Here is a 20,293-nt window from a genome sequence, read left to right as displayed (position 1 = left end):
GCTCAAATCGAGTTCATTACACGTAGTCTTAAACATATTCAAGCTCAGCTTAGCATTAATTATGAAAGCGCATATTCAGCACACACACTACATAAGCATATTACAAGTTCGAGCGTGATACCCATACAGAAACAAAAAATATTGAAAATAATACTTATACTTATGATAAATCTTAATGGTCTATTTATAGTTTAGTTTAGCCAAATGCATTGATTTGTTGTTTTGTACATTGTTATACATGCTTACGATACAAGAATTTCAGTAAAAAATAATAAATACAATTTAAAACTATTAAAATTCTGATTCTTAATTTTGTGTAGCATTTTCATAAAAACGGTTTTGTCAAAACCTATCGATATCATTTTGCGTCACTGTGACCAAAAGGGATACCCTGTTACTCATTACAAGTAACAGCTAAAAACGTATAGCTAAGCGGCAAGAGCTGCTATTCTCAATATTTGTAAATTAAATAAATAAATACCTCTAATGCTTATATCTTATATGAAAACACGAATTCAATTATAATTCAGCAGCCATTTACAGTGCTGTGCAATTTAAGAAAAAGCCAGTTTAAATTCAAAAATTTATCGATATTTTGATATTTATTTGCGTTACTTTGGCAAGCAGTTGTTACTTGTGATAAATAACAGCTTAGTGCATAACTCTCATCTCTAGGACCGGCACGCTTCTGTTTTTGTTTATAAATGTAAACAAGTGTGCCAGTATTTAATTATTCTATATATATTTTTAAATACATTCAAAAGGAACACTACGCAAACTTTGTGGTTTAACAGAAAAAATAGAAAACAAAACACACGTAGCACCTAGAAACCCAAATCGGCAATAACCGCGTCTAGTTCGTCCTGCAGATTTGTCGCCCGGGATCTGACTTGTGAAATTTGATCCTGCAAATTGTCCACATTGGCCTGCAACAGTACATTGCACTTCTTCATAGCTGCGAAGCGGCTTTCGTGCTTCTTAACGCGCGGCTCCAGATTTGTCTTCTTGGCTGAGTTTGGCGAATCCTGTTACAGAGGGACAGATAGAAAGAGCGGTAAGTTAAATATTCATTTACATTTCGCTTCATTTTAAAGGTATTTCAGCTTGCCTCTGCCTCCGATTCACTGCCCGTCTCCTCTTCGCTCTCTTCACTTTCCGACTCCTCGGATTCGCTGGCGGTCTCCGCTTCGCTTTCGTGTTCGCCTTCTGGCTCCTCTTCCTCCTCCTTCTCCTCGCCATCTTCGTCGTCCTCGTCCAGTTTCATCGACGCAGCCATTTTTTGCACTTCCTTTTCCAATTTTTTGAATTTCTTGTTCTCCTCCCTGTAATATTTCGTTTGTTGGTTTTTTGCTCAGCAACTGCAGCGCTCCAGCGTATTTAAATTACAACACACTTACTTGAGTATGACATGATTCTTTTTCATGGCCTGTTTAAGTGCATCCTTCTCCTTCTTGGCTGCCTCCTGCTTAACCTTCAGCTTGGTCAGCTTGCTGCGCAGCACTTTCACTTCCTTGCCCAACCGGCGTTCACGTCTCTCGGTCTTCTTCTCCTCCGGCTCGTCCGGATCGCTTTCACTTAGCTCCAGCTCGAGCTCCGGTGAACTGTCACGTCCGAAATGCGCATCGCTGGCACGTCTCGAGCCATCCAATGAGCCGCCACCCTGTTATCGAGGCACATACCAAAAAAATTATTAATATCGGCCAACCATTTGTGCCCAAATCTAAGCACAACATGTTGCATTACCTTGTAGAGGCCGTGATTACCCATCCCGCCAATGTTATGATGGGCCTCGTCGTAGTCGTCGTCGTCGTAAGCAAAGCAAATACTAATATGCGGTCTGTTAGTGCTTGGTGTCGTATTACCCTTATAATATAGCGGTTAATTGGTTAATGGCAACGTGTTAGGCAAAAAAGCTTTATTCCTACCCTCAGGCGCTTCTTTGCGAGGCCTGAATTGCTCTCATTAGCAAAAACTATTTAAAATAATAATCGCAGCTTATTTACCAAATGACTGGCATTATCGCATTGTATATTTAGAGTTCTAGACAATTATAGTTCTAAGAACGTCCTTCGAATCTAATCGCAGCAATTATGGTAACAATTAAATTGCCTGACAATAATACTACAAAGTCGAAACGCTTTTAATAATAAGTGGATAATATTTCCGTGCTAAATTTTCTCGAAATATTTCTCAACTCATTAAATTTCAATAGTATTTAAAGCATTGGTAGACCTGAATAAGACAGATTAGATGGATTTAGTAGAAATATTTGTTTTGCTTCTTTAGAAATGAACATTTATATTAAAAAAGAAAAATAATACTCAACATTATTCTAAATATCTGCAGAAAGGCTTCACAACGAAACAACAACGAAAGGCTAATTAGCAGTACTTTTGTTTTGATATTTACTCGTGAAATTCTATAGATATGCAAATTATTTGCCATAGCTTTAATGGTAATGTAAATATTGTCTATTTTTGGATTTATGTATAACAAACTGTTACTACGTTGGCAAAATTTTCAAATTTTAGCAAGACAACTTAGGATAATTTTCCAGCTGATTAAATATACACATATTTTCCATCTTGAATCACATTTTACAGTGCAAATAATCTCCTTATTGTGGCTACTGTTAGTTTCATAGGGAATATTTACTTAGCTTGAAAGAGGTTTAAAGCTGCTAACGATGTTTTAAAGAAGATGACATTTCAGCTCAATGCAAAGCTAATTGAACGTTTAGTTTCTCCATTTAAAATTCCATTTCAAAGTGGAAATAATGGAAATAAAAATACCGAGAATTGGGAACGACCTACTTTTGTCGGTATATAATTTAAAGAGTTTCAGTTATATTTTTAAAGCTGCCAGCTGAATTCAGAGAACAATTCATTAAGCTAATAAGCTAATAAAGCTTAAAGCAAATAATTTTCTAAGAATTGAGAACGAAAGATGTTGATCTACAAGTAAATCTGTATTAAAAGGATCTCAGCCAAAAGTACATTTTTAAAGCTGAGCTCAGACAAGGCAACCATTCGGCACATTGTACGGCTAATTAAAGTATAATTTCCATTTTAAATACAAGTATGTGTGGAGACACATTTCCTTTTCACGTGCAAATCATTTGCCGAGCACGAACACAATTTTTTCAGTGTGTGTGCTTAAGAGTGCTCCAATTATGTTCTTCTTTCTCGGAGACATTTCTTTGATGCATTTTTGCAGTCACCGGTTAGTCATTTGGTAATTACATATTTACGAGTCAGCATTTCAAGCCCCACAACTCTCTCTGTCTGTCTGTGTGTGTCTGTCTGTGTGTGTGTGTGGGTGGGACTCTGTGTGCGTTTGTGTGTGTGAGTGGGCTTGTTTGTGCACTCAATTCAATTTGGAAAGTGTTGTCAGCTGATTCAAAATCTGGCTGTCTGGCTGTCTAGATGTCTCTGTTAAGCGTGCGACTACAGCTTACAACTACATAATTGCTAGGCGACTAATTGCGTTTACTTCTTCTGCTTCTTCTTCTTCTACTGCTTCATTTTATTTATCTTCTTCTCTTTTAACGTGGCGCAGACGGCGCTGAAATGTGCAAAATAAGGTTTATGCCACACCACCACAAACACACATAAGCACACACACACACCTTTCAACTGACAACACTTTTGTGCGACATGTGTGCTGTCGTCGTTTAAGCTTCAAGCGACCCCCTCCCCTCTCCCCTCTCCCCTCACCACACCCAGCCAGGGAAACTGCAACGCCCCAAGCGCACATGGGAGCGAGAACAGAATATTTATGCAGCTTACCTGCAAAGCGGCTGCCAATTTGCGCTCCAACAGTTGTATCTGGCGCTTTTGTTCCTCGATTTCCGTTTTGGCCTCCACGAGCAAGTCGCTTGTCGCGTGATAGTTTTTCTCCACTTCCTTGGACGTCTTGCGCGCATCCTCCACCTCGCGCTTCAGCGAATTCACATACGCCTGCTCCGATGTGGGTGTGGGGTCCATGGTGGCCACAATTACATTGGAGCCATACTCCAGATTCTTTTCACGGCTCTTCTCCCGCTCCAGCTCCGTTTCGAGCGTTCGTATTTTGGCCAACAGCTTCTTGTTCTCACGCTCCTGGGCCTCACGATTTCGCAGCTCCAGCGCCAGCATTTGTTTTGTGCTCTGCAGATCATCCCGTATCTTGTCAATGTCGTCCAACTCGTCGGGACTTTCCTCATCAATCGACATCGCAGAGACAATGCTGGCACGTGGCGCACCACCAGCGACACTCGCTGGCCCCAAATTCGTGCTCGACGGTGCCTGTGAATGCGATTTTTAAAATACAGTCAAGTTTGCCTTTTTCCCATTTATCGCTGAATAGGAATATTCCATTACTTGTAAAATTTTAACAAATACGTATTAATTGTAAAAGGATTTCATTAGAATTTCACAAAATCAAATGTGGAACAAAATACAATCAACTAAATAAATCAATTCATAAATATCTATTATTTGAATTATCAAAGTTAAAAATTTGTAAAAAAAAATATGCATACTTTTTCAGTCTGAATTTAATAAATTAATGAAATTAATAAGCTGAGTAAAATATTGATCAAAATTCGGTTTCCAACTAAGAGAATTCACATAAATTTCATACTTTTTAATAAATATTTGATAATTTGATTTTTTATCTTTAAATATTAAATATATTAAACCTTACTTCAAGTCTTCTAAAAAACTAACCAAATTAAAACTGCTGCGTATTAATTAATACATTTTGCTTCTATTTGATATCGGAACTATCGAAGTAATATATTTATATTCACAGATTCAACTACTTAATATTTTTTGATTTATTTTAGTATTTTTAAACAGCAATTTTATATATTACGCCATCAAATAAGAAGATTTTTTTTAAATCCTCCACCCTTTCCTTGTGTAGTTGTGGGCTCGGCAACTGCTTATGCAAATTGCAATAAAAAAAAAATAATAATAATTGTGTGATAAATTCGATTACTTATGTGTGTCAGTTTTATTAATGTTTAATTTTTGGGTGGCACGATGACACATTTGAAAGTCGGGTGAACAACATCCGCGTAATTGAATGCACGGCTCATTGTTAACATTTTCCACAATTTCAGACAGTATTCTTTGATAAGCACGGTTAAGCAATTATTCATAATATGATTAAAATTTATTTTATATTCAAGTTAAAGTTCGCTGGCATACGTCAGTACAGTGAAGTTAAAGTTTGCAATGTTATGGACATGATTTGATTTGGCGATTAAAACATTCTTTTAGCAATCAAGCCCCCAAATAATGTTTCAATTATGAACAAATCTCGATTGTTTATACATGTATTATTCAAAAAAAAAAAAAAACATTGTGCACATTGAAAATAAAGAATTTGACATTTTCATTTTCAGAATAGGTCTCAGCTATAACTATTTTGAAATATTTTACCCAAAATGAAATCTTAGAAAATTATTAGCTATAAACTTTTATCTGAGTTTTTGAAATATGATACACCATTTTTCTCACCTCACTGAGCATATTTATTTTGGACTGGGACTTCTGGAGCTGTTCCTCGATGGTCATTTGACGTCGGAACTTTCGTAGACCCTCCAAAATGGGTTTGCTGCGATCATTTGTCCGTGTGGGCCGCAATTTAATGCCACCCTGAATCTGTTTAAGCAGCTTGTTGTGTGAATTATCCTTCTCTGTCTCATAGATGAATTTATCATCCACTTTAGTCATCGATTTGCAAGTCAGTATAGGCTGAGATCTGAAAAATTGCAATATCATTATAATAGTAATAAGATTTAATAAATAACTAAACGTCTGTCAAGGTTAATGTGATGATGGCTCACCTGTCATTGCATGCCACGTGTCGCAGCTTCTTGCCGCTCTCCACTTCCTTCATCATCTCGGACCAGTCGGGACGACGGCGTGGGCGCGTTCTATAAATTAAATTTGACACTTGTTTTAGCTTTGCGACGAGGCGCAACGAAATGCCAAACGCATGTTTCAAGTACTTTCCCATGCTGGGCTCTGCTGCCACTTACTTGAGCTTTTCGAGCGCTGCCTTCTGGGTTTCGGTCAGTTCGCGCTTCTCGCCTGCCGTCAATGGGGGCGGCGGTGGTGGGGGCGCCTTGGGCACTAACGAGGGCAGGGGCGGGGGCGCAGGAACTGTAAAAAATTGTACACAGCCGTAGGACCATCAGTAACTTACATTTGTGTGCATGTGAGTGTGAAAAGGTGTGGTCAGACTGGCAAATAATTTGCACGAGTATCCCAATTACAACTTATAAGAATTAGCTCCAAAAAACTCATTTTTAAAGTCCTTTTGTAAAATATGACAAATTTGTGTGCAAACTATTTGCTTGTCTGACCGTTATGTAAGTCATGAAAATAATTTAATTGCAGTTAAAACCAATAAGAATTGTGTACAGTAAAATACAGTTTAATCTGAAATAAAATTCTGTGCAAATTATTTGTACGTCTGACCGTAGCTTTAGGACAAACAGTGCGAGCGAGAAACTGAGAGTGCGGGGTAGAGCGAGCGTGCAGAGAGAGAGAGAGAGAGAGCGCAGAGAGGTGGTGTATTGGCGTTAAAGCAAAATCGTTTAGCACTGCGGGCTACCGTAGTTATTAAATATAATTTTAATTTAATGAGTTTGCAATTTGTGTCAGTTGTTTGTAAAAGTTTGTTCCCCTCTCTGCCACACACACACATACACTCTCCCAATCTCTCCCCTGCCTCCTTTGTCAGTCGTCTGTCTTCTTTATTTTGCGCATATTTTGCCAGAGGTCATATTAATCGAGCCGCGGTTTGTTAGTCCGTCCGCCTTTGCGTGTTTCGAGCCATCGAGTCAGCCATTTTATACAGTCTATGTCTGTGTGTGTGTGTGTGTGTGTGTGCGAGTGAGTGTTGTCTGTCAGTGGCTAAAGTTGCAATAGAGATTGAAAAGTTACTGTTGTTGGCCTGGCTGGTGTTTTATTGCCTTAACACCAGCAGCAATAGAGCAGCCAGCAGTCAGTTCGGGACGGCTCTTGGCCGCCCAGCTGGGCCGGAAAACTTTGATTGCATTTTTACTTTGTTGCGCGCAGCAGCAGAAGGAAAAGCAGCAGCAGCAGCAGAAACAGTTCAGGAGTTCGACGTCGTCAACGTCTTCTTCCGTTGAGCTGCCTTCTTCTGCCTGCCTCTGCCTTTTGTCCTTCCACTGCACAGTGATTTGATTTCGCAAAACAGGTGAAGCAATATGATGAATAGCTTAAGTTTTCCGCATCCATAAATGCCGATTAAAAGCTTCATTAAGCATTCCATTTGGAAAGTGAGAAATCACTTTCAAACAGCTGCAAAATTGATTTCTTTTGAAATGTCATGCGTCAAAACTCCACTAACTAGATGGATGTGTTACCACAGCCAGCTGATTAAACATTATTGCATTAATTAATACTAATGATGCAATAATTAATAATAAGCATTTAAAGCTATATTTAATGTTCGATGATGATGAATAAATATTTGTGAATTTTGCAAACAGTAATATAATTCAGTTAAAAGGTACGAGGTCTGTCTTTAAAATCTCTTAGTAGCCATACTTTAAAAATAACTTTTTGTTGGCAAAGTTTTCATTTAGTATATCCATGATTTTTAGAAAACATACGAGTATAACTTTGAACGAGCTTTATTGATTGAATTATCACACTGTGCCCATCTCTGTGCTCTGCCCAGGAGCTGTTGGCGTCACAGTTGGGCTAGAGTTGGCTCCTGTCTGGGGTTCGGTGCGGTTCAGTTCTGTTTCGTACAGTTATGGTTCAGTTTAGTTAGTTAGTTTAAAGTCTGGCCCGGCAGGCTTTTGTTAACGAGGCCAATTAGTTCGAAATGTTTTCGCAATGGCTGTGCAAGCTGTTTCTAATAAATTTCCGCTTAAATTGTTGGGTTAACAAGAAGTTGAAAGAAATTGGTCTTCGTCTTCCACGGCTTGGCATACTTTATTTGATTTTTTGCGGCTTGGCCTGGTGTTTTTCTTTTTACTTGCCGTCATGTAATTAGCAATTGAAAAACTTTTGACTTTCCTCCATTTCTTTGTTTTTGTTTTAGCAAAATGCAAACTTTATAACTTTTTGCTCAATATTTTGCATTTATTATTATTATTTTTTTGTGAATTCCTTCATTTCGGTTGAACTTCTTACCACAATAACAAAAGTCGGTAAAGCAACAACAATAACAATTGCTGTGTATGTGTGTGTGTGTGCCGTTAAAAAGTGGAAAAGTCAAACAACTGCTTAAGACAATGCGCGCACCAAGTGATGAAAAGCTGACAAATCTGTTAATTAGCTTTGTTTGAATGAACCTTCTCAGTAACGATGGCACACACACACCCACACAAACCCGTACATATAAACAAGCGTTACACCCTCATTTTCCTTTGTCTGCATTTGCTGTCCCTTCCTTCTCTCCCACTACCACTTCCACTTTGCTCCTTTGTTTTTTATACCCTGAACCTGACGGCTGAAAAAGGGTATACTAGAAGTCGAAGCGCCAAATGCATGCAATAGAAAGGTGACATTATAGTCGCATATATGATCTGAATGACGAGAATAATCGTTAATTCATCAGTTTGACTCTATGAGCCCCGGGAGCTTTTGAAGCATAATAGAAAGTCGAAGCAATATAAAGGAGATAGCATGATTAGCATAACGAGTAGAACCGCCTATTTATCTGTTTGACTGTATGAACCCCGAGAACCTTTGAACCATAATAGCCAGACACACCAAACATGCTATATAGACGTGTCTTACCATTAAGCAATAGAAGTTAATTAAAAATCATGAAGAAATTATTCTTACTCGAATAACTTGTTTATCTTCATCTTAACAAAATGTGGTGTTTATGACTTACTTACAATGCCCCATTATAATCTAAAGTTTCATGACGCTTTATTGATATAAATGTATAAAGTGTATGATATAGTTCTTGGTGCTATATCTAGCGATTGGTGCAACAAAGCTGGTTTTTAAGGACTGTCCCGGAGAGAGGAACATATATAGTGTATGAAAGAGTCGGCCAGGTGGGGTCTTAGCATTATACTCCTGTTTTTTATTTTTTTTATCCGCCGCTCTTGTCGAAGCTCTCGTTCGCATTGCGTTTACCAAATCGTTTGTCTTTTTGTGTTGTTTGCGGTTCTTTGGTAAAAGAGAGCGCCCTCCAGTTTAGTTCGCGCGCCACTGAATCTGCACTTAATCTTTAAGTGGTTCGCTGCCTCTTTGTGTGTGTGTTGTGTGTGTATTGGTGCCTGCATTAGGCTGCCCCAACCAGTCTTTTCTCCCTTTTCCCTTGCATCTACAAGTTGTTTGTGTGTGTTTGTTCGAAACTAATCCTGACTCGTGTTACTTTTAGTTTAAACGAAATCAAGGTGTAACTTGATTATTATGTATCCACTTTCCACTTTCTACTTTCCTCCACTCATCGACAGGCACATCCTTGCTGCTGCATGTTAATGAACTGTCTCAGTGCCATTTTGGGGGCACTGATTAAAATACGTGGTCGGCAAGTTTGAGCAGCCAACCAACCAATTGAGCGCGCGTTTAGTAAGTTTCGCTTAATTCGTTTTAGTAATTTATGGCAAAGCTCTGTTGCCACAAGAGCCAGCCCTAAATCAGGCTCAATGTGTGCCCCGCACTGGTCGAAGAAGGCTCCCTTCAAAGCCACACACACAGAAACCGAGAAAAATATAAGAAAAGAAAAGGCATCCTTTCAGTGCCGAAAAGCACATACCCTTGTTGCCTATTTGTTGAAAACACTGAGATTTCTTACAAGTGCCGTAAAATTCAACATTTTATGAAACTACTTTGAAATTATTAAGAAATTCTTAACTGAAACTGCTTTTGTTTATTTATTTATTATTTTGCATCAATTTCAAATTGCTTTTTTGTTAACTGTTTGCTAAAAGTTATAAAAGTTTCCCCAGCTCGTTAGTCATAATTGGAGCTTGTGCTTTGTTTTTAGAAGTATTTGTTATTCTTTGATCACTTTTTCAATTGCTATGGAAAAATATATACACATATAGATATGCATGGAAGCACTAAAAAATATAAAATTGTACATTTACAAAAAAAAAAACAAAAAAACAAACTTTCACCAAACAATGCTACTAAAAATATATATAGAGACTTTAATGATATCGAATTCGATTCATATTCCTATAAATGAGTTTCCACTTACGGGGCAGCTTTTACAAATTGTTTAAATTACAATTCGAGTTCCAATTATGAAAATGGCAATTGTTGTTCATATTTTTGGGAGTTACGTTTCCAATATTTTTTATATTCAATCCAATTTTGTTCATTACAAATAAAAGCCTTTGGCATTGGTTATATTTTCGAGCTTTAGATTTCCAACGTTTTTTATATTCCAATTGGATTGATTTTTTATATTCAATCCAATTGTTTGTTCATTACAAATAAAAGCCTTGAACAGGCGTCGTTCATACAAGTATTGTTGAATTCGCAAGCCAGCCATTTGTTTAAACTTTAAAGGAGCAATAGAGTTATATTTGAATATTAAAACTAAGCTGTTGATAATTGCTGAAAAGTTTGATGTACACCTGCTGTGAACTCCAATTCTTCCCAAAAATGTGGGCTAATGTATCTTTAAATAGTTTTCAAAAAATTGCAAACATAAACCAAATAAGTAAAGTCTGGCAAAAACTATAGTATATACATAGTATACCTAATTTCTATTTCCAGTTTGTTTTGTTTGCCTAAATTCTTGGAAGCGCTTTGTTCGCAAACTACCCACAGACACTATCTTCTAGTGAGGTTTAAGGGCAACTAAGTCGTATGTAAACACTATAAGTTGCATTTAGAGCCGACATTTGGCCTGACATGCAAACAAGATTTATTTGTGGAAGACATGCACATTTATTTGTTGCTGTGACTAACGCCCTGAAGGCTTTTATAAAAATACAAACAAATCCATTTTATTCATGATTCTTAGTGCTGCATAATATTTGTGTGATTTTTGAAAGTTCCGAGAGCTCGGGGACTCCCACGTGCGATGTTAATATTGATAAACATTTGTTTTTGTTGACACTTTTGACGTGGATTGGTGAAGTCCCCTTCGATCCTATCTGAAGTGCGCATGGCTTATTTAAATAAACAACGGAAATTGCGAAACAATAGCAACCAAAGGGCATATGCCTATATGCCTAATGTTGCATTACTTTTCATCAATTTTTGGTGCCCCAAATAAAGTGGTATTTTGTTTATTTTTATTGTAGTTCTTTCAGTATCTTCCCGGTTTGTATGTACTTGCTTGCTAACAAAACACTATAAAATCATTTCTTTTCACACAAAATATGTAGATCTTGAAAGAGAATAAGCCTAGAAGTATCCCAGATACCCATCTTAATGACTTATTCGAAAAAGTGAGTCTAAGACACGCAGCCAAAATAGTCAAATATTATTATTTGGCACAGCATTTTTTTTTACAACCTTAGCATGCATTTAATAAGACACGTTGTGGCCGTAACAAACAGCATTTCATAGTTTAAATACCTTTTCGGGAAAATAATATTGAAGGGCATAACAAAGGGGAGCAAAAGAAAAAAAACAACAGCATTTCTGAGGGGGCACTTAGCTGGGAGGGGTGTTGTATGGAGTGGTTCGTGTTGGAGGCCCGGAGAATTGGGTGCGGTTGGTTGGCTGAGCTCAGCTGGGCTGAGAGACGCAATGTAAGCAGCACGCAGATAAAAGTCTTCATTCATTCATTCATGTCGACAAAATTATTTCTTATTTAAATAAAAAGCAAAGCAGAGCACCGCCCCTAACGCCAAAGACTCCCTTCACTTAATAAACCGCAAAGCCCGCACTTATGCTCGCAGAAATGAATAGCGCGGGGTACGTAAACATAAATTTTCCAGACTCACTCGACTTCCACTGTGGAACGCTCGCTCGACTGTGCTGCCCGGCTTGGCTGGCTGGCTGGCTGGCTGGCTGGCTGGTTGGTTGGTTGGTTGGATGGTTGCCTCATTGTATTATTATCAACCGACCAAAATATTCTATGCATGCACAAATTTGTTGCCCGTTGTTTTCAAATCACGCTGCGCAATGGCGACGAGTAGTTGATGGCTTTGACTTTGTTTGAAGCGTGTTTGTCATTGTCTGCCTGCCTCTTGTAAGTGTGTGTGCATGTGTGTGTGCCCAGGATGCCCAGGATGCGCACCACATATCATATATACCACATATTTTAGAAGCATTACGGAAGCTTCGCCCTGACAAAGTGTGACAGTGTGAGTCGCATATTATCGCACCCAAGCCAACATTCAAGTTCCCGACCGGAACTCAACTCAACCCCCCACAAACAATTAGATATGATTTGTGGAGCTAGTCAGAGCCTCAGCTAAGGATGGCGAGGTCGTGAATGCATGATTAGTGCCTGTTTATGTCTAAATAACTATTTCCTGGCCATTTGCCTTCAGCAATTTGCGATAGAAATATAATTATTGACCATTTCCTTTTACGCCATTTTGTCGCTTTCTAAATTTGAAACTGCCTAATCATCTTTTATGCTTGAGCGCACTTCAGGGTGCCGTCCGTTTATGCCAACATTTTCAAAGAATTCGTGAATTTCCATTTTTTTTAAAACAACCTCAGAAATGATCAAAGAATTGAATATAATAACATTTTTTTTTTAAAAAGTCAATATTATTATATTTAAAATTGATAGCAATAGAAGCATATTAAAACGGTTTGTGAATAAATATTGTGTGTTGGATTTTGGAAAATTGGAATTATTTAATTTAATAATAATTTATTAACCATGTGAAATACTAAGTTGGCTTCTCTAATCGAATCATGTTGAAATTTTATGGGCTTCCAGCTTCATTATAGTAATAATTATATTTTGAACTACTTGTAGTATTTCCATTTGTTTGCTTAAGAATTTTTCTAAGTGGCAGTTTATACAAAATTTAATCCTAAAGCGAATCTGATATTGTTATTGATAAAAAGTCAACTCAACATGTAATGGTTATAGTATAGGAATATTTCTGTTAATTATAATTTTCCTTTATTTAAAAATTATTGTTAATAGAAGCAAAGACTTCATCTAAAACCAAGGCTGACTTAAACCTCTAATATTTATTCTGCACGATTATTTACGAAATATTATAAGTATAAAAGCATCCGCAGAAGACCAAACAGTTTTGTTGCAGTTAAATTTTTATAAAATTTATAAATATTTGTGAACAAAAACTTTACGAATAATTGAATAACTGCTGCTAAAGTTTGATGGCATTTTTAGATGTACAAACAAAACACTTGAATATCTGTCGAAAAAGATTCTTTGTTTTAGATTGTTTTTCGTCTTTGCTATACGAGTATTTATTTATATTTGTGTTTATATTAAACATTAGTAAATGTTTCATAAATCCTCCCGAATATATGGAATATGAAAAGGTAGCCGAGTCACATGGTTATTGCATTATTTTGTTTTTCTATTTACCAATCAACCCGCAACCAGCCAAAAATATCAACCAATATTCTCTGTCAATTATGCGAAATATCAATATCAATATCGGCCACACAGTTTGGCCAAAAAATTCGGCTAAATAGAAAAATAACTCGGCATGAAAAGGTTTCAGGTAAACGTATAAACGCGGCAGTTGGCACATTTTTGTTTTTGCTGCTTCGAACCTATTGAATGACAACATTTTTAATGACACGCGCTAGCGATAGGAGGAAGATGGGTCGAGGGGCAGGCAGCGGGAAGGCTGCGGGCAGCAGGGTACAGGACAGCAGGCCGTGCTTGACCCAAATGCCTGGCCGGCCGGCCAACACAGTTACAACTTGAAGTCTCTCTCCGCTCATATACATGCATATAAATATACGAGGCTCATTTAAATAAAAGAAAATATTTTGTCTTGCTTTTGTGTGCCTCCAACCGCTCATCCTCTCCCACCCCCACCCCCACCCACGCTTGCAACTCCCAATTCCCCGTCCTTGTCCAGCCTGTCTTTTCTTCTCGCAATCTTTTCATTCTTCGTGCTTTTTTTGCGCCCTGGTTTGATGCGACCGCTTGGCTCACTTGAGTCGGCTTTGGTTCCTTTTATTTCGTTTTGTTTTTTAGTGCGGATATTTGAATATAAATGGCGCATTTAGTTAGACTATATCAAGCACATTGCCACATTGGCAGCTTTGTCCTTACAGTGCGATTTTTTATTGATAGTTCCTTGCGCTTTGGTTTTGGGTTTGGTTTTGGTTTCGGTTTGCTTTGCTTTGCTTTGGTTTGGTTTTGTGCTTTAAAAGCGCACCCTCTCCCTCCCTTCCGACCTTCCACCCTTGCTCCCTCCGCCTCGCCAGTGCGGCCGCTGTGTGCGCGTCATCAAAAGGACCTCAGTTTAAAACATTCCATTTTATGTTGTAGTTTTGACACAATGAGCAATAATCATGAATTTTCCTAGACTATAAAAAGAAGAGAGAACAGAGAAGACGTCCTCGATGTCGCCGTCGTCCGAGCACATTAAATAAATGTTTTTCTTTGCCATGCCTGTTTCCCCTTGACTTTCTTCATTGTGTCCCTTTTTTTGTTGTTCTGTGTCGCAGCTTTAAGGACAACACAAATATACTATAGTATAAAATAAAAAAAAATTGGAAGAGAGAAACCTGCTGTTGCCAGCAGTTGAAACAGTCTGCGGCTTTCATTTTGTGTACTACTGGGCCAGTCCCTTTTCGTTTTTGTCTGGTTTATTTGTTTGAGGGCGCGGCTTGGGGGCGAGGCGAGATTAGGACACATTTGCGGTCACGTTATTGCCCACTGATTAGGACACTCGCACTGTGGCAGTGGCGGGAAACGCAACTGTCTCACACGTAGCTTTTTTTCGTTTTTAAACTTTATTTCGCACAGCGTACCTTTTCACGCACAAAGACAATGACTTGGGTTAACGAGCTTTTCACTTCATTTTCACTGACTTCCACCCAGTTTTGACGAGAAAGGAAGGTTGTGCCCTCAGGTGTCGCACCTTCGGCCATTCTTGCTTCCATAACTGCTTCCGAATTGTCCTTTGGCTGGCAATTCAATTTAATAACATAATACAATAACATCACCAGCGATGACAACAAACCACAAACAGCAAACGGCAAACAGCAAACAAAAAACAATCGAATAGTTCAAAACATATACTTAAGTTACTCACTATGATTAAAATTATGATTGTGCTAAATTTTCGCTGCTTGCGGCCCTAAAGTCCATTAGAAAATTACGTTTTAATATTTGGCAAAAGAACTTTGAGGCTTTGCCCAACCAACCAACGCACAACACTCACTAAAGTTTAATAAATAAAAAATTGTATTTATATTCCTTTATGGCCTTGTTGTTGTTGCTGCTATTATTATTGTTGTTGTTGTCATTCTGGCGCTGCTGCTTTTCATCTCACTGTTGATTATGTTGTTGTTGCTCTTTTCCCAGCTTTGTTGCTTTTGTTTGTACAATTTTGTTGATGATTCGTTTGTTCGTTGTGCGCCTTTCATTTTTGAGTATCTGCCACACAGGTGGACGAACGCGCATCGACATATAAATATATGTATTTACATACATATATAACATATAGTATATAGTATATGCATATACATAGCAGTAGCTATATGCATGTAGTATATTATACATGTGCATGAAACGCACTCACTTGTGATGCAAAAAATTGTGATTTAAAATGACGAATCACATTAATTTAAAAAAAACACACTTTAGTTAACAATTTGCAATTTTCTAGCTATTTGATTGTTGATAGTATTGGTATTCAAGCCACAAATCGATTTAATATAATATTTAAACCTTATAAACCATGCACATACGATTTTAATACGAAAGCCTTAAGTTCATATCGATTATATTACCAGGTTGCTATTCGTTATGATATTCCCAATATAAACACATCTCAGGCATTTAAAACATTCTAGCTAACTAATTAATATCGACTTGCATGTGTTGGATTTCTTTAACAAGAAAATAATTGAAAAAATTTGTTTAATAAAATTTTGTAAATTACAAATTTGAGTAAAAAATTCCAAGAACTTGTTTATAACTTGGCTTTAACTTGGCTTAAACATTGTTATAACTTGGCTACATTGTTGTTGTTGTTGGCAACATTTTTTACACAAGTGAAAACATTTTCGCCAGAAACCCTTTACAAACGAAACAAAACGAAACGCTGCTGGCCCAATTAATCATAAAGCAACACTTTTTTGCGGAATATTTCGCGTGCACAAGAGTTTGTAATTAGTGTTCCACATTTAGCAGTTCATCAATCTTTCGTGTAGTCCCTAATTATGAAGCAGTTAATAAGTTTTGATTTTATTGCATTCTCGAAAAAGAATAAATAAATAATTTGTCAACACTTTATTTGGATCTCAAGATGCTCACCATCTGAGGCTTACTTTGGTGCTTGGACTTGTTTTTGGACCTGACCCCAGTAATTCGTTACTAATATTATTGATAATAAACCATTGCAATATATAATTACAGAAGAAATTCTAACTTTTTGAACTTTAATTATTAGTGCAACGACTGTTCTTGGAACTACTGTATAAAATAATAAAATAAATTATGTAAGTAGGAGGACCTTTATTCCAGTTCTAGCGTAAAACACTTCCCAACATCTTTAAGAGGGGCTCTTTGGTCTCTAAACTAATGAACCTCTCACCCTCTAATTACCTCGACCCACATTCTCAACACCTTTTTTATTTATCTAAACACGCCCATTAATATACAATTTTTAGACATTTTTTGCAAAAGGTATAAAAATATGTCATAAATCACTGGCTTTGAATCGCATTTTGTGATTTGTGCGCAGCACCAAATACATATCACTCATACGCTCTGTTGACGCGCTGTATTTATTGTGACGTGTATCGGCCTTGCCTTTTGCCAGAATTTTTCCAACCCATTGCCAGCTCATGCGCGAGAGCGGACGCATCGTGTGACCATCACCCTGAGATGTGTGGGCACATCTGTTCGTTGCATATAATGCGTGTTGCATTCAAAATCACTCACCACTTGGAGACATTTCACGATCAGCAAGCATCATCATCATTTATAAAATAGGTAATGCTTGGCAAATATTAGAAAAGCGCATATATATACAGCTCTTATTTTTGTATCGGGCAGTACTTAGCAGCGTCCATTAGATCGGGGTTAATTGGGTGCCAGAGCAGCAGCAGCGACAGCAGCGACTTGGAACCCCTTAAGAACTCACAGGCAGGCAGGTATGTTAGGGGTATTAAGAGAGAGCGAACGAACCGGACTGACTTACCATTTTTAATGCTCGGCTCTCGCTTTATAGAGGGTGCCTTGCGCAAAGTTTTGGTCTTGAATTCGGGCTTGGGTTCTTCTTTGGGTTCTTTGAGTATTTCATCAATTTTGGGCACCTTTTTGAGTGCGGGTCTCAGTTTCAGTAAATTATCGGTACTCTTGCTAGGCAAGGGTTTCTCCTCACGTTTAACATGCCGTAATTGCGGTTTCTCAAGCTTAAAACGCAGCCTACGTTCCCGCTCCTCCTCTGTCTCACCCTCTTCGGCCTCGTCATCGTCATCGATCACCTTTTTCATCGATTTATCGCGCTTGACCGTCACCGCGCGCAATTTTGGCTTTTCTATTGTGAAACGCTGTTTCAACTCACTTTCCTGCTCCTCCGCACGCTTGTTGACCGTTGTGGGACGCAGTTGGGCGGCCTTCTTCACATGCTCGGGCACATTCTTTTTCGTGGCGCTGCTATCGTTATCGTCATCGTCATCGCTGCTCTCCTCCTCCTCCTCTTCGCTTTCCTCCTCTGTTTCGGTTTCCTCCTCGGTTACTTCTTCTTCGGTCTCCTCCTCTTCCTCATCGGTTTCCTCTTCTTCTTCGGACGATGATTCGGGCGGCGGTGTGGGCGCCTTCTTCTTACTGGCCGCCACAGTGGTGGGCTTTTTTGTTGCCACTGCTGAGCTGCTATTGGGCGCCACTTTTTTAGCCGCCACTTCTGGCGCCTTTTTAAGCGGCTCCGAGGGCTTCTTTGCCGCGCCCGCCGCTGTGGTGGTTTTCTTGATGGGCTCCAACACTTTCTTCACCGGCTCAGTCGTTTTGGCGGCGGCTGTCTTTGCTGTGGTGGTGCTGCTGGGGGAGGTGGTGCTGCTGCTGTTGCTGCCTGCTTTAGTTTTGCTCGCAGCCGTTGTTGTGCTGTTGGTTGTGGTGGCTGCGGGCTTTTCACCATTTTCCTTCTGCACTGCACTTGCAGTTGCCTTTTTGGCCCAAGGTTTGGCAGCAGCAGTTGTTGTTGTTGTTGTAGCATCCTCCTTCACCCAGGGTGGGCGAAATGTGGTGCGTCCGCCAGCAGCACCACTCCCCGCACTGTTGCCGGTACTTGTCGCGCTTCGAGGCGTCACAAAGGGCATTTTTGTTGCTACTGTTGTTGTTGTTGTTGCCGTTAACTGCTCTCAACTGTTAATTCTCCGGAGGGGCGAAATCTCGTCGCGTGTTTTTTCTATTTACACACACTTTTTAAATAATTTTCTATGTTTTGTGCAGCGCTGCGCGAATTTTGATGAAAAAAAGCACAAAACTTTGCACATTAGCGCACTCGCACTTTTCCAAAAGTACTTCTTGTTGGCGCTCGTTCTTCTGAGTGTCGTTTGTGTATATTTTTATACTGGTTTTTTATTTTATTTTGTATTCGTTTCAGAAATTGTTGTGCTATTTATTTAAAATGCTCGGCCGACAACGATGAGCAACAGCTGTTTAAAAATTATACACACACATACTATATTTTCAATTCGGATATATTTGGCGACTATGTTTCATTTAGTGTGTTATTTATAAATGCTTGCGCTCATTAGCTTTTTGTTTTCTGTTGCTATTTTGTTGCTATCATTGTTATTTTATTCGATTTTATTATTTTTGCGCCTCTTACTGCAAATAAGAAGAGGCTGTGGACAGACGTTCTGTAGCTTTGCCAGTTGGCAAATACTGGCCAGCAATTTTTCAATGAATGGCCTCAAATGCCACCAGCTAGCTGGAATTTCTATCTATCTATCCACACACATGTATGTATATACCACCTAGTGTGTACATATCTGTGTGTGTGTGTGTGTGTGTGTGTGAGTGTATCTGAGAGATACATACAGACAGCACGTATGCAGCACACAAAACAACAAACACTTTGTGTGCCGCCACCACCACTACCACTGCTTGATATGTAAAAGGCGAAAATATTTAATTTTAGGTTCTTTGTGCCGCACACACTACACTGAGTGGCACACACAAAGAGCATCCACAGCCAGCCAGCCATCATAGTCGGTGGAGAGCCGACAAAAATCTCTGCGCCTTTCGTTTGCTGCTTTGCTTGCTTGTTGTTGTTATTTCATTTTTTTTTTTTGCTTTCTTTCTACAGAACATCATCGTTTCACAAAGTGTATACAAAAAAAAAAAAAATTGAATAAAAATTTTGTTTCATTCCATGGCTTTTCCATTTCGTGCGGACTTTGCAGTTTGCCAAAAAAAAAAAAAAAACTGAGGAAAATTGTGTAAAAATTGTATGGAGGCGTTAATTAAACATGACATGCAAATAAAAAATTATACTTATAAATATGCCGTCATAGGCAAGATAGATACATAAAAATATATATCTATATATGCACAAATATGTGTCGTCTGTATAAGAAAAGCTGGCTGGCTGGCTGACTGGCTGACTGGCTGGTTGGTTGGCAATTCTGTGAAACGCATTGCAATTAAACATTTTATGCATGTGGGTGAAATTTTTGGAGAGATATCTGCAGCAGACAAATTAGCTTTGAAATTGTTTATAAAAAACTTTTGCGAATGCCACTGCGTTGCAAATTCTTCCTCTTCAACTAGCTAGGAGCAACTGTTTTTCCGTGTTAGTGAACTGTTTTGTTGTTGTTGTTGTTGTATTATTCATTGGATTTTATGCAGTTTTTGCGGGCGCGCACCGCACGTTCCACCGCTTATGGACAAATTTTATAATTCGTTTGGCAGAAAACTTTTTAATTTCGGATGTCCGCCCACACACACACACTCGCACACACACAGACAGATGCACTGAGACAGATAGATTTACACACACACACGCACACAGGACGCGAGAAATTTTGGCTGTCTTCAGCACGTTTCGCGTATGACGGCCTTTCAAAAACTAAATTCGTATATATTTTTAAAACAGTCGGCCAGTGCCTGAATATTCATAAAATGTTCGCCTTCACTCTCGCACTCGCTCTCTGGCTGGCTCTCTGTGTTGGTCAACATTTTGGCCGAAACAAATATTTTTAGC

The 20,293-nt window shown here is 38.6% G+C and overlaps 2 protein-coding genes across 6 annotated transcripts in view; one reads left to right on the top strand and one right to left on the bottom strand.

The window, feature by feature from the left end:
- Window positions 1–723: 723 nt before the first annotated feature.
- Window positions 724–20,132, bottom strand: LOC115623340 (DNA ligase 1). Of its 4 annotated transcripts, none has more exons than XM_030517612.1 (10): window positions 20,088–20,132; window positions 17,285–18,740; window positions 6,032–6,155; window positions 5,837–5,926; window positions 5,508–5,751; window positions 3,789–4,286; window positions 1,744–1,863; window positions 1,398–1,660; window positions 1,109–1,322; window positions 724–1,025 (listed from the first exon to the last, which is right to left on the bottom strand). In XM_030517612.1, the coding sequence occupies exons 2-10, from the start codon at window positions 18,399–18,401 to the stop codon at window positions 825–827; spliced, it is 2,871 nt and encodes a 956-aa protein (XP_030373472.1). In that variant the 5' UTR covers window positions 18,402–18,740; window positions 20,088–20,132; the 3' UTR covers window positions 724–824. The 4 variants fall into 4 exon arrangements, with proteins under 4 accessions (XP_030373472.1, XP_030373471.1, XP_030373474.1 ...); XM_030517611.1 differs by having other exon boundaries at window positions 17,285–18,915; window positions 20,088–20,102; XM_030517614.1 differs by lacking the exon at window positions 20,088–20,132 and having other exon boundaries at window positions 17,651–19,028.
- LOC115623341 (trichoplein keratin filament-binding protein) overlaps window positions 921–20,293 on the top strand; it is a 59,077-nt gene continuing 39,704 nt past the window's right edge. Inside the window, exon 1 of one of the 2 annotated variants that reach the window (XM_030517616.1) lies at window positions 921–1,054. The gene's annotated coding sequence lies outside the window, so the exon portion shown is untranslated. The remainder of the gene's footprint in view (window positions 1,055–20,293) is intronic. The other variant, XR_003995404.1, reaches the window with a different exon arrangement.

Source organism: Scaptodrosophila lebanonensis, unplaced genomic scaffold, assembly GCF_003285725.1.
Source record: "Scaptodrosophila lebanonensis strain 11010-0011.00,11010-0021.00 unplaced genomic scaffold, SlebRS2 tig00000053-arrow-pilon, whole genome shotgun sequence".
In the NCBI taxonomy this organism is placed as follows: Eukaryota; Metazoa; Arthropoda; class Insecta; order Diptera; family Drosophilidae; genus Scaptodrosophila; species Scaptodrosophila lebanonensis.
Note: the sequence above shows the minus strand (reverse complement) of the source record. Positions and strands in the feature narration are given on the sequence as shown.

What these genes read in the sequence shown, in the direction of transcription:
- LOC115623340 (XM_030517612.1), bottom strand. Translation starts at nt 18,401, where the DNA reads ATGCCCTTTGTGACGCCTCGAAGCGCGACAAGTACCGGCAACAGTGCG. An exon ending in AGAGCCGAGCATTAAAAATG is followed by an intron (nt 6,156 to 17,284) that starts GTAAGTCAGTCC and finishes AATTTTTTACAG; the next exon opens with TTCCTGCGCCCCCGCCCCTG. An exon ending in GTAATCACGGCCTCTACAAG is followed by an intron (nt 1,661 to 1,743) that starts GTAATGCAACAT and finishes CCTCGATAACAG; the next exon opens with GGTGGCGGCTCATTGGATGG.